The 14,547-nt window shown below is 36.6% G+C and overlaps 2 protein-coding genes across 2 annotated transcripts; both read right to left on the bottom strand.

Moving 5' to 3' along the window:
- Window positions 1-1,066: 1,066 nt before the first annotated feature.
- On the bottom strand, window positions 1,067-1,675 carry LOC145566324 (uncharacterized). Its single transcript, XM_081625779.1, has one exon. The coding sequence runs from the start codon at window positions 1,673-1,675 to the stop codon at window positions 1,067-1,069; it is 609 nt and encodes a 202-aa protein (XP_081481905.1).
- A 4,910-nt stretch (window positions 1,676-6,585) lies between these two features.
- Window positions 6,586-8,786, bottom strand: LOC145568617 (uncharacterized). Its single transcript, XM_081628047.1, has one exon. It carries the CDS (start codon window positions 8,594-8,596, stop codon window positions 6,914-6,916), a length of 1,683 nt encoding a protein of 560 aa, XP_081484173.1. The 5' UTR covers window positions 8,597-8,786; the 3' UTR covers window positions 6,586-6,913.
- Between the last annotated feature and the right edge of the window lie 5,761 nt (window positions 8,787-14,547).

Here is a 14,547-nt window from a genome sequence, read left to right as displayed (position 1 = left end):
AATATTTTATGAAAGAAGGATTAGGAGCTGAACTGAACTGAACTAATGGTTTGTTCACTTCAGCTTAATTTCAGTTCAGTTCAGCTCCAATCAGTTTAGTTCAATTAAGTTCACTTCAGCTCCTCATTTCCTTCTCTCATAAAATATTCATTTCAGCTCAATTTAGTTCAGTTCAGTTCACTTCAGTAAATGTGAACATGCCCTAAACTGAAATTAAGCTGAAGTGAACAGCCCCTTAGTTCACCACTGTTCTAAATATTTCCATTCTGTTGGAACTAACTTAAATTATTAGGGCTTAAACTTTTTAGGAATTATTATTGACCTTGATCAGCAAAATTACGAGGAGAAAATAATTTCACATAATTATGGTTAGAGTTCATGAACTACGGAGTATTAATTAATAGAGTATTATCCGAAATAGATTTATAGATGGTCTTTTATCGGACGGTTTCTAATAATGAGTTAACAGCATTATTCCGAATAGAACTATAGATAGTCTTCTATCAAACGGTTTCTAATAAAGAGTTAGCTCTTTCGTATCGTACTCTTCTTATCTTCTAGGAAGAAATGAGTCTGTAGAATGAATTTTTCATGTGCAAAGGAGTTTACGCATTGAAGTACTACTAATTTCAATTCGGAGTTTTTTTTTTTTTTTTTGACATGAGGTTAAACAACATTATTAAAGGAAGATAAACTACTATTAGCCGTGGTAGCAAGGATATGCGCCTTGTGAACTCATTCCCTTTGAACAATGCAGATGCTACACCATGTAAAGGCGTTACTAGTTCGGCGAATATCATCCACCGTCCATCTAAGACTGACATCAGTTACAGTTTCTTCCCTGAACATCTCTACGAGAGAAGCGGAGTCCGTGTAAATTGTAATATCCTGCAATAAACATTTTGCTGCCCACCAAAGACCTTCAAGACAAGCTTTCATCTCCGCATGTAAGGGCGAGTGAGCCAAACCGTGAGCCGCTCCCCCCAACATTCCCTGAATACCAAACTCTTCTTTTTCTGGACACCACCCCATCCCAAACCATGAGTACGTTTATTCCACGAGCCATCTACCAATATAGTCGTCGTAGAAATATCACTCGTGCCAGCATTCTGTAAAATAGCTCGTAAAAACCCTGGTGGCGTGGATGATCTAATCCTCGCTCTGGAGGGCGTAAACATCGTAGATTGTCCCTCGAATCTTCCAAAAATAGACTCTGTTGCCTTAACCCTTTTGAGATAATTGTTGGTGTCAACAACTGATTGTTATTTGCTTCACCGAAAATTCTGTTGTTTCTTGCAACCCACAATCCCCAAAGTGTGGCTAAAAAGAAAGTAGTCCTATGACCACTAATTCCATCCTGACCTATAAAAAGGCGGATATAGTACAGAATCCAATCAACAACTGACTGGTCTACGTTTGCTTCTGAGTGGATTTGTAGGATTTCACCCCTCCATGCATCTGTTGCAGATGTGTAAAATCTAAAAAGATGTTGTAAATCTTCCTCTTGGAACTGACACAAATCACAAAATGTATCAATATCCATGCCCCACCGTCCCAAATTAGTCTTCGTTGCAATCCTGTTTGATAACACTCTCCACATGAACATCTTCCATTTAGGTAGAATGTTGAGAGACCACAAGACCTTAAAAAAGTCATTCACACCCTCCAACGACATACAACCCTCTAGATGCTTCAAAAAAGTGTACCGTAAAACTTCCTCATCTATGATGCTGCCAGTACATATAGTCCTCTGACTCCTGATCTGGTAATTCCAAGCACATAATTGCCGCTGCATCACCCCTTTCAAAGCAGGAAAGTAGCTTCGCCTGATTCCACCCACACCCAAGGGGTGCCATAAAGACACTTGCTTTCCATCTCATCGCCTGCGATAAAGTCACATGAGACTTGAATTCTGGGACCTTACCCGCCATCCATCTATCCTTTCCTGCCACAATAGACTTCCCATTCCCTATCTTCCAACTACAACCCTTGACTAGCATGTTTGCCGCTTTTGCAATACCCCTCATGCCCCATGAATAATTCTTGTGCTGAAGAGTAATCGGACACCCCTTGTGAAGCGGAGACTGGAACCTAGATGTGCATGCTTTTGAGAAAAGCAATTGAGGATTATGACTAATTCTCCATGCTTGCTTCATAAGGTGAGCTTTGTTAAAGGAGGCCAAACTACGAATACCAAGTCCTCCCATTCCTTTCGGAAGATGCATAGTCTCCGAGACAGTTAAACTGATAATTGATATTGTTCATGTTTGCATTAGCTAAAGAGGTTATTAAAGTTTATGGTGCATATCTAGCTAAGAGTATTTGTATTCTAAACTTACAATAAATTGTATCATAAAGATGCAATGATCCTAACTTTCTCATTTTAGTATTATGAAACATATTTTTGTTTAGTCGATCGAAACCATATTGTATAACACAAATTGTTATATGTGGTTAGGCACACCATTAGTTAATGGTATGACCACTTTTTCATTAATTGAGGAGTAATGTTGTTAATACAATGATCAAATGGCTTGGGACTACCTTGACAAATATGGGTTACTCAAATAAACACATGATTTTGGGTTACTCTATGAACAAAATTAAGTTTCCCTTACAAAAGAGTAATAATTACTCTTGTGTGCTACAAGAGGGAAAGTTTCCCTTTTAATTTATTTAGCAAAACATTTTAGGAGTATTCACCTGACCTATTTTAACCATTATTAGTGATATATACTACTAAATGATACAAAGTAATATTCTTATTGATACTTGTTGGAATCGTCTCAATGAATAATTAAAATTCAATACTTAGATCGATATTATTAATCAATACAAAGTTCTACATTATGAAAAAAATTAAGCATTTAAATAAAAATAGAGGGAGTTTTAATTTTTGAAATATATATATTATAAACTGGTCAAAAATAAATTGGTCAACCCATCAAGCTCTTATCTAAATCGTTCTTAATATTGAAAACAATATTCATGCACGAACCTTAGCCCACCTTTTGACCATGCATCTACACCGTAACTTTTTTCATACAGTTTTAGAAGAAAAAAGAGAGTCGAGACACAAAGAAAAGGAGAATGCAGCACATAAGACTAAGAGCAAGCACAACTGATGTTTGTTACATTCTTGTGTCGTTTATTAGACCTATAGCTACATAGTATTGTCCATATTTCCTTCCTTTCAAATGAAATTTAGGTCTACCAAAGAAGTTATACTAAATTAGCATTAACAGCTTTGTTTTATCAAAAACTTCTATTTTACCTTTTTTATGTCAAGTAGTGTGTTTGCCATTAATTTTCAACCTCATTTTCTTGATCCAAACTAATGTGTCATGTATTTATACCAACTAGGCAACTTTAATTATGTATGAATGAGAATTTCACAATTGTAGGAAGAATGGTTCGCCCAACTCTAGTAGTCTACTACTATTACACACTAATCGTCTAGTCTCAAGTGAGACCGGTGATCAGTGACTACTAGAAATCTAGAATAGTCTATAAGTTAACACGTAGGTACTACGTAGTACTTTGTATTGATTACCCCTCAACCATGTTACAATTTTCATAAATATCATTTGTACTGTGTATTCGAAATGATGTGGTGAGCCCGATTTCATATAAGTTTTTGTGTATACAATTACACTACTCTGTATGTACTTGAAAGGTATGTCACCAATGCGTAAATTAATGACAAGATCAGCATGATAGTTGATCACAATTTGCTCAATATAGGTTTGAGTGTTATAGATGTGTAGTGCTCACACTATAACTCATTTGACGAACATGAAGATGGGAGAAAAAAACCCATTCAGATACAAGCTTCCTGCATTAGTACAAGCTACATCAACTGCGCGATTTATAACTTGGAGCCATTGTAGATTGGTTTTTATAGTGCCAAGATAACAAATTACTAAATTAGAGCCATAACTTAGTGAGAGACTTCGTGCCTAGCAATTATATTATTTAGAGTTCTAGACAATACATGATCCATAGTACCCTGCATTCTCTGTAGCAGACACTGCATAATAAACTGAGACGCTACCTATACAACATACAATACACAGCACACGCGATATCAGGATAAGTCGTGGCAAGCTAAGGCATTACAATTAGTTGGATATGAGCCACTAATATAATTAACTTCTTTGATAAACAGAACAAGTTATGCAGTGTATAGGTCCAAACCTACGAAAATTGTGTCTTGCATAGCAAATCAATAAAATAAACGCGGTGTGTAATAAGACAGAAGCAAGTCTAAATAAATAACAATAGCGTATTCGCTTGGACAGTTGTTGATTAGAGGCATTCCTATGGTAATTAAGCTTCCTACACATCAAATATTCCATTCATTCTCCTACAGCCAAGTCAGTCTGACCATGAATATAACTAATTTCCTGCCCTGAATCCGAAGTCAGAACAAATCTGATCTTATTCAATGGGGCTAATTAAGGTTCATATTGTGATTTGATAAGTCTATATTAATGTCGCTTAGATTACATTTTCATATAGATTATTGCATTCTAGAAGCATTCATGTGAGACTAGCGTTGTTTATGGAGTATTGTAATCGTAAATGATAGGTCAGCGGCGTTATAGAAAGTTGACTGAGCCATGGACGTAATGAAGAGCATCTGTAAGACTGAGAATGTGTCTATCTTGGGTGGTTTTTGGACTATTATAGTATTGATAGTGTGTGTTAGAAGCTATATATTAATCACATTTTCCTCCTTGGAGAAGGAATAGTATTGAAGGAAGATTATGTGTTAATAACTTCATGCAAGTCTTATCCAGTTTCTCAGATTCAGTAGATAAATTAACATTTAGAATAGATTTTTATGAGAAGAAGACACATGTAAAGGTTTGTTTTATGATACACGAAGTATGTATTTGTTTTAATTAATAGTAGATACTCCTATATTAGTTGCAAATATTTATACTAGCCACCGAGCAGATCCAGGCTGGGTTGGACATTGACGCAAGACTGGTTAGGCTGTGTGTGCACGGGTTAGTTGTTTCACTGTTTGGACTAGGTTGGGGGACTGGGTTGGGAAGAAGATTTGGACGAGTTTTTTTATATAAAAATGTGTATTTGAGTGAGCACGTGGGCCGCATTTCAACCCAGGCACAACCCGCCTTTTGAATTGGGTTGTACCGAGCTCTCATCAGGATGACATCGGTTGATCCATTGACCAGACTAATTTAATAGACTGTGATTTGAGATGACTAAACTTGTTTTATACTTATACTGTTAATGTATACAAAACTTCCACTTCTTGGAAAAAGAGACGTCTTATCAAAATTCTTCGTATTAAGTATGACTGTATGAGTAAGATTAGGAAATGGGGAAAGATATTAAAATCACTAAATACATTATATGGCCAAAAACACCTTAGAAAAAGAAAATGTCAAAATTCTTAACTGAAAAGGCGACTTCCTCCTCACATACCACACCACAACAATAATGCAAATCAACATCATGAAAATTACAACTCCTATAAACATTACAATAATATTGACGACATTAGTTAGTAGCTTCCTTTTTGTCACCTTTATAATCAAAGCATAATTACAACAAGGTGAGAAACTGGATTACTGACCCCACAAAATATGATTCGTTTTCCTCGTTTTCATATGCATATTCTTCAACAGGGTAGGCAGGGGTAGTTTTAACAGGTAAGAATTAGTCAATCATTACAGTACCATAATCCTTAGCTTTCTGCACACTTTACTATTCCTGTCTTTCCACTGCCAATATTAATATACTTAAGTCATAATTATATAGTATTAGTAGAGTACAAACAACCCAGAAAAAGTAAGATTAATGTGTTGGAAATTGCATGGAAAATATACTGTTGCACATGTAATCTATCCTTATGACAGTTGCACATGATTTTGGTCCACCATTGCTACTGCTAAACCTTACATTACAAGAATATCTAAATTATACTCCATTCTATTCAATTATCATACCGACACATTATTAATTATTATTCCAACAACCTAATTAGCTACAGGAATAAATTCTGTATAATAGGAGCTATACTAATAATGGTGCTATTTCTATAAATTTTGTTTGCTTGACTAATCAAAGTTGCCAAGGCGGTCCTAAAAGACCTGAATCATTGTAAGGGTTGATGATCCATAGGCGAGGGAGCCAGAGTTATATGATGCAACCAAAAGTTCGATGAACGATGCTCCCAGTCCAAGTGTGCACAAGACTCCGGGTTGGGAGCACAGGTTTTGTATTGCTGTAACCTCAGAATCGGAAAAGATTACTAAACAAAGTTCCTACCAACCAAAGAGAGGTTTTGACTGATACATCTATCAGCATTAATAAATAAGTTACTGCATTTGAGAACTTTACAGATTGAGCAATACTTTCTATATACAATGTCACATGTATCATGGAGTATAAGTTTCTCAATACCTAACATATCCAGATGAATAGACCACAAGACTGCAAGTTACAACAGACAGGAGCAATACCCTTCATCTAATCAGGAAAATAACATACTGTATATTAACAATTGAACAAAAACTTGTGTAATAAGAGTACATTTTTCGCATCACAAAATGAAGAAACAACAAGATTATCACTTTATTAAGAAGTCGAAAAGATACAATTTCAATCCGGGTATGTGTTACTAACCAAGATAATATGCTACAAGCAAAGATGTCATTCAAACAATTAGAACACCTAATACTAATACTAATACTAATGCTACTACTCACAATTGCCCTCTCTTGTCACCAATTCTAAACACAAACTATGAACAAGGAATTAGTAAGTAAAAATCAAGTGGTAAGGCAGAAAACTAACAAGAAAAACAAGCTCAAAAGAAAGAAAAAATTATACATACAAAGAAGAAAAAGAACTCATTTGCTCTGAATTACTCTGATCATCAAGGCCTGGCGAAAACGCCCCACAGTTTTCCCCGGCCAAGACAATCAAACAGCTTCTTCGCTCCCTCGATTTCGAGCTCAACGAGCTTCTGTAAGTAAACACAAGCTCCGGCAGCCACCATTTGTTTCCTGCACTTCTTAGAGTGAATCAAAGTGGTCAATACCGCAATTGGCCATTTCTTATCTAAAACCTTAGTCAATGGATCCAACAGTTGAACTGTTCCTACTATCCCTCTCTCTTCCTTCCTGAATATCTTCCTGTTAACGGTACACATCAAGAGACTCGAAAGCGCCTTTGCAGCCGCTTCTTTCTCCTCAATCGCTTTCCCATCCAGCATTCTCACTAGAGCAGAAACACACCCATTTTCCCCCATCTCCCGCCTCGCTTTCGAGCAAAACCCGAGCTCGAAAACAGCTCCTGCAGCTGCAATCCTCACTGCCAAAACCCCACAATGCAACAATGGCAACAACCTCAATGAAAACCCCTGGAAGATCAACACCTCCCCAATTGGATGATATGATGCTAAGTTCCTTAACAACTCAACAGCAGGCTCTAATCCCCTCCCAATCGGAGTCGAATCCCAGTAATTCTTCAAACTCTCAACCCCACCTTCTCTAGCAACCAACACCTTCAATGTCTCATCATTACACACCAAATTCGACAAACACCCGATCGAATTCTCCCTAGCTAAGCTCGTCCCAGCAGCCGATAACGCAATCAACACTGGAATCGAATTCTCCTCGACAAAATTCTCCTTAATCTCCTCAAATTGAGCTAAATTCCTCAACACCCCGGCCGCCATTGCTTGCGAACTCGGCGTTCCGCAGTGGCAAATCTCCAACAACGACGAAATGCCACCTCTACAACCAATCGCCCTCGCATTCTCCTTACTAAAACTCAACGCCTGAAGAGCAACACAAGCTTTCTCTTTCGCAAACCCACTTCCTGATTCAATCACCCTAATCAATTGATTCAACAACGATAAACCCTCAGCAATTAAAACATGTTTACTACTCTCAATCGTCGAAACCCTAGCTATCGCCGCCACAATTTTCTCTCTCATCTCAAACGACGTCGTATCGAGTGACCTCACAAGAACTGGGACAATCCCTTGAGCAACCCCAATCAAGACATTCTTATCATCTTCATTCAACAACGCTAACAACGAATCCATTGCTGAGTTCTTTGATTCAGAGCTTCCGATCTGAAGACGAGTCAACAAGTTTCTGACCTCTGCTCGAACAGCCTCCCTTCCTTGAAGTTGTTGAGAACTCGAAACGACGGCGTCTTGGGTGAGAACCCCACTTCGAAGCAAGATCTCACAGTCTTTGTTAATCCCATCGAGTGTGGAGGACAAAGAGTCGATGTCGCTCTGAGTACGGAGTTTTCCGGCGGGAAGAGAGGAGGGGTCGGAGCATTTTCCGGCGAGGGAAACGGCGTCGTTTAAGGCGGAGGAGAGGGAGGAGAGGACGGAGAGGGAGAGGGAGTTGGAGGAGAGAGAGTGGGAGTGGGAGTCGGAGAAGTCGGCGAGGTGGGATTGGAGAGAGAGGAGTTTTGATTTGATGAGAGACCATTTGGGTTTGAAGTGGTGGATGAGAGGGAGGTGGGTTGAGAGGAGAGAGGTGAGAAAGTGGGTTGAGAGGAGGAGGAGGTCGTCGGAATCTGGGGAAGCTTCTTTCATGGCGGATAATGGCGGTTTTGAGGAGATAGAAAGTATGGTGGTTAGAGGAGAGAGAAAGAGTGGAGTTGTTGTGGAGGAGGATGAGGAGGCATGAGGGGAGTGATGGAGGAGGAGATTGAGGAGGGAGGAAATTATGGGGGAGATGGAAAGAAAGGAGAGGAGAAAGAGAAAGGGGGAAGGGGAATTATTGATGGAAACTGGAAAATAAAATGAGAAATGAAAATGTTGTTTTGCTTATTTCTGGTTTTGTATTCGCGGTTGTTATGGTTTTTATTCACGCGCGGTGTGTACAAACTATCAACAACTTTCCTACACTTTGAGGTCTGTGACCCAGCTGTTTAATCAAGGGGCCAAATTAGTTTTATCCATTTTACATACTACTTTATAAAAAGGAAAAAATACATTTTAATAATTTCAATTATTAGCGATTTTTTTTTAATAATCTCAACTAAGAGCCTGTTCACATTTACTGAACTGAGCTGAACTGAACTGAACTGAACTGATTGGAGCTGAACTGAACTGAACTGATTGGAGCTGAACTGATTGGAGCTGAACTGAACTGAGCTGAAATGAATATTTTATGAGAGAGGGAAATTAGGAGCTAAACTGAACTGAACTGATTGGAGCTGAACTGAACTGATTAGAGCTGAACTGAACTGAAATTAAGTAAATGTGAACAGACCTTAAGGTTTATTATTTAATAATTTCAACTATTGGGTTAGTTTTCCTTTATTAGGGCCTATTCTAATTGACTAAACTAAACTAAATAAATTAAACTGGACTGAATTGAACTGAATATTTTATGAGAGAGGGAAATTAAGATAAGAACTGAACTGAATTGAACTGAACTGAACTGAATATTTTATGAGAGAAGGAAATTAAGATAAGAACTGAACTGAATTGAACTGAACTGAACTTATTAGAGCTGAACTAAACTGAACTGAAAATAAGCTTAAGAGAATAGGCCCTTGGTCCCATGACCTGTAACCAGTTGAAAGGGTAAATTTTATTTTTTTTTTTATTTTTTAAAAGTCTTGTGTCAACAAGTGTTTGGTGTAATATATAAAAAATAAATTAATAAAAAATAAAAAAAATAAAAAAAACCATTCCCAGCCACCACCTCCCCCGCCGTGAAACCCTAAGCCAGCCCAGCCCACCGAAAATCGGCCGGCCAGCCACCTCCCTGACCCCCCGAAAATGGCCGGCCATCGCTTCCCATCCACGAAACTTGCCTTCCAACCTTCTCAATCCCCGAAACACCGGCGTGTCAAATTATAAAACTAGTAGTTTTCTTCCCATTTTCGACTTTTCGGCATGGGTAAGGAGGTTTTCAGGGCTAGGGGTGGGGTTTCTGGGGTCGAGGTTGGGTTTTTGAGGTTGTTAGGTGGTTTTTCACCGTGGGTAGGGGTTTTTTCGGGGTCAAGGCTGGGATTTTGGGGTGGTTTTTCGGGGTCGAGGCTGGGATTTCGGGCTGATTTTCTGGGGCGTTAACTGACGCAGAAGGTGAGAGGAAGTGTAATACCCCGTATTTCTATACGTGTTTTATTTTAAATAAGTATTTTGTGAGGTATTTAAATAAGTTGAAATGAATTATTTATGGCATTTTAATTATTTATTTTAAATAAGTTTGAAAATATTTTATAAAAGGAAAGTTTTATTTAATTAATTATTTTATTAAGTTGAGATTTAATTTAGGAAAGTTTTTTATTAGGAAAAGGATTAAGAAAGATTAAAAAAAAAAAAAAAAGGAAAGTTAGGTAAGAAGGGTTTCTAGAGAAAGGAGTATAAATATTCAACACTTGGGCAAATTAAACTTTGTCCAGAGTGGAGAATACCCAAGGTAAACTTTCTCTCCTTTCTCTTTTATTTCTTTTTCTTTTTCTTCTTTTCCCCTTCCCCTTTTTGCACAGCCGGCCACCACCACCACACCACCGGCCGCCACCACAGCCACCGGCGCAACGGCCATCAGCCGCGGCGACACCGGCAGGGCGCGGCAGCAGCCCAGCCGTGCCATGGTGGTGCTGCTGCTGTTCGGCCTCCCTTTGGAAAAAAAATATATATTTCTTTTTATTTTTCTTTTGTTTAATCCTAGATCTAATTATAAATTATGAGTTTTGTGATGATTTTATGATGATTGATTTTAAGTATGATGTAAATTAATTTTCAAATTTTAATTTCAATTAAAAAATCCCTAATTTTTGAAACCCTAGATTTGTAAATAATTGATTATTGAAGGAATATGATTAAGGGTGGTTTAAACCTTTAATTTGAGGGTTTAAAAGCATAATTACAGCAAGTTTTCATGAATTAATATTGCTGGAATTTTTGTTAGTATGCTAAAAATTAAGTTTCTTGAAGGAATTTTGACTATCCATTAATTGGTATTAAAATATGAGGTTTTAAATTAATTTTCAGCTTGTTTTAATTAAATTATGAGCGGTTTAATAAGAGTATATATTGCTGAAAATTTGTGTGGAGTAGATTTTAATGCCATATTATGATTTTGGATTGTAGGAGACTTTGAAGTGAGTGATTTCTATTAGTCGTGGCGATTTTAAGATCGTATTCAAGGTACGTTCGCGTACTTAGCATATTTTTGATGATGTAGTAACATGCTGGGTTTGAATATTTAATCTCAAGTAGTATCATGCTAGATTATGATTGGAAATTGTGATTTGGTTGATATTGGTGATTGAATTATGAAGCATGGTTTATTTGTGATGGATTAATGATTTGAAATAATTATTTTGGCATGTTGTATATGAACCACACTTTTATAGCATGATAACAAGCATGTTTAATTAAACTACGTGTTTAATTGAGTTTGGAATATTGAGAAGAAATTTTATTAATGATTGTGAAATTGTAACTGAGATAGTGATTGTGAAATTGTAATTTTATTATTTTAATAAGTTGTGAAATTGTAACTGAGATAATGATTGTGAAATTGTAATTTATTTTTAATAAGTTGTGAAATTGTAATTTATTTTTAATAAGTTGTGAAATTGTAATTTATTTTTAATAAGTTGTGAAATTGTAATTGAGATAAATTCAATACGGAGTATTATTTGATTATCCCAAAATAAATTAAAAGAGTAATTAATTTTCTAGAATATGGAAATCGGAGGATAAATAAATAGACGAGAGATAAGAAAAAAGCGCGTGGAAGGTAGAAAGGTGGAGTGAGTAGGCACAGGCAATTTACGCGGGACTAGAGTTGTGTGGGTCCAAAAAAAGCCCTTTTCTTCTCCTTTTTTTTTTATCTTAATTCTCTCATTACTGACAACGATATTTCCCAGGTCATCTCCACACCATTTATATCTCACTTATTCACTCTAACCTCACCATCCTGTGACAGCCCCTTAACTGACAGGCTCAAATAAACAACCAGGCGGTGACTAAAAGTGCCCGTAACTTTAGCAGTTGCAGTGTGAGCCAATTTGGTGGTACTGACGTGGCAGACGTCGGTTATTGTTTGATTGCGGCTGCGTTTGTTATTGCTTGTGTGAAATGACGGAATTGGCCCTGGAAAATTATTTGTTGTAAATCAAAAAAAAAAAAAAAACCGAGGAGTTGACGGGTATTTTGATATTTTTAATTGAGGGGGTGGTAAAAGCATTAAAGGCGGGAGAGGAAAGCAGTGGTAAAAGTAGAAGCAAAGGAGATACAGAAGAATCTACGTATTTGGAAAACTTTTTTATAATTCTTTCTTTCTTTTTGACTCTTTGTATAACTTTTTGGTTGAAGCCAGAGCTAAGCAACCTTCGTGTGGTGCCCTTTTTCTTTCTTTTTTTATTTTTTTTTAATTTTTTTTTAACTCCCCATTTTTTACTACCTCCGTTAAATGTCGGGGTAATCATTCAGGTCAGCAGATCGGGTTTGGTCAGATTTTGGGTTGTGCTTAGAAACCATTAAAAATAGTTTAAAACTTAATATTATTAAAATATATGAAATTTTGGTCAAATCGGGTCGGATTCGGGTTGGGTTCGGGTTTCTCTCAGTAACTTCGGGTCGAGTTAGGGTCGGGTTAGGGATTACCAGTCCTAGTTAAATGTTAGGAAAAATTGATTCTAATAATCCTACTTTTAGCTATTTCGCTATTAATAATCTCACCTTTATAGGGGATCTTCTTCTATTGGTCCCTAACTTATTGGTAACTGGTTTTGATAGGTTAAAATGCCACGTTTCGTTTTATAATTGGTTGAAAAAAAAATTTAAATTAAAAAATGAAAAGAAAAAAAAAAACCACTAGCCACCCCTCCACCCACCATGAAACCCTAACCCTTACCTTAGCCCCACCGAAAATTGGCCGGCCTCCACCATGAACCCCCGAAAACGGCCATCCAGAATCAACAACCACCCCACCCATCAAATCCACCACCGAAATCAAACCCTGACCTGACCCAACCCAACACTCGAAACCACCACATCCAAATACCCCCGAAACTCCGCCGAAAACCGCCACTTAAATTAGCAATTATTTAGTTTTTTTTTTTAATTTTTTTTTTAGCAATTATTTAGTATCACGTGTCACTTAATTAAAAAAAAATATATGTTTACCCAATGTATAGGTTATCGGTCATAAGAGACCAATGGATGAAGATCCCCTATAAAGGTGGGATTATTAAATAATAATCTAAAGGTGGGATTATTAACAGCGAACCGACTAAAGGTGGGATTATTAGAATAAATTTTTCCTAAATGTTATGTGCAACTTTGGAATATTTTATATCTTACAAATAATACCCGTCGCACATAACATTTAACCGTAGGTAGTATCTTATTTTAGGGTTGATCGGCTCAAGACCGAATCGGACCGATTTGGACATTCGAATACTGGACCAATTTTTCTTAGACCAAACCTAGATTAGATCGATACAAAACGATCAAAAACCCGAATCAGACTCGTTTTTGGGTTTATTTTTTTAATATAAAATCATCAAATGTTTGTATAGTGTAATGATAAATGGTGTGTTTTTGTATGCGACTGGCCACACCATGTGGCCGTTTGTATAAGAATAAAGTAACCCTTATAACACTGATCGAGTAATTCCTATAATACTGACAAAGTAACCCCTATAACACTGATCGTGTTTATAAAGACACTATTAAATAAAAAACTCAAATTCAGGGTCTGTTTTGATTTACTGAATTGAACTGAACTGAACTGTTTGGAGCTGAACTGAACTAATAGAGCTAAAATGATTTTTTTATGAAAGAAGAAAATTAGGAACTGAACTGAATTGATTGGAGCTGAAATGAACTGAAATTAAGCTGAAGAGAACAGGCCCTCACTATCAAAACTCAAGAATAGAGTGTTCGTAATCGAGTTAGGAGTTACCATAAAGAATTTCTCAAAACTTAATTACTCCTACTTCATACACACTTAGAGCTTGTTTGGTTCACCTTATTTTTACTTATCTGAACTTATCTGATGTGGTCTGGTCTAATCTGGCATGATCTGATCTGTTCTGAATATTAGATTTGACCAAACTTTGATGTTAAATATACGATAATTTATACGGAAAAAATATATCAAGTGGGGTTTTGTTAGATTCATAATAATGTGTATTTTATTAATATGTGATTTTTATAATTTTTTTCATTATAAAATAAAAAATATTTAACGATAAAAAACTGTACATAAAACGATAATTTGAGTTGAACTTATTTTTTCTAATCTGAACTTATTTTTTCTAATCTGAACTTATTTTTCTGAATAATTAAAAACAAGGTGAAATAAACAAAACTATAGTCTAGCACTAAACATAAAACATGTTCCACCAGACCAACAAGTGGTGCTGCTGCATGGTGCAACCGTGCATCGCAACTCAAACACACGATATCATATTAAAACAATTTTTCTTCACTATACCATCGACTACATCGAATGACATTGCGACATGTCAGCAAAACCACGTATTTTAACACTTTTAGCACATTCTCAATTT

The sequence above is a fragment of the Chenopodium album genome, chromosome 11 (genome assembly GCF_948465745.1).
Source record: "Chenopodium album chromosome 11, dcCheAlbu1.1, whole genome shotgun sequence".
Classification (NCBI taxonomy): domain Eukaryota; kingdom Viridiplantae; phylum Streptophyta; class Magnoliopsida; order Caryophyllales; family Amaranthaceae; genus Chenopodium; species Chenopodium album.
The sequence above is the reverse complement of the archived record's forward strand: the minus strand, read 5'-3'. Positions and strand labels throughout refer to the sequence as shown.

What these genes read in the sequence shown, in the direction of transcription:
- LOC145568617 (XM_081628047.1), bottom strand. Translation starts at nt 8,596, where the DNA reads ATGAAAGAAGCTTCCCCAGATTCCGACGACCTCCTCCTCCTCTCAACC.
- LOC145566324 (XM_081625779.1), bottom strand. Translation starts at nt 1,675, where the DNA reads ATGTCGTTGGAGGGTGTGAATGACTTTTTTAAGGTCTTGTGGTCTCTC.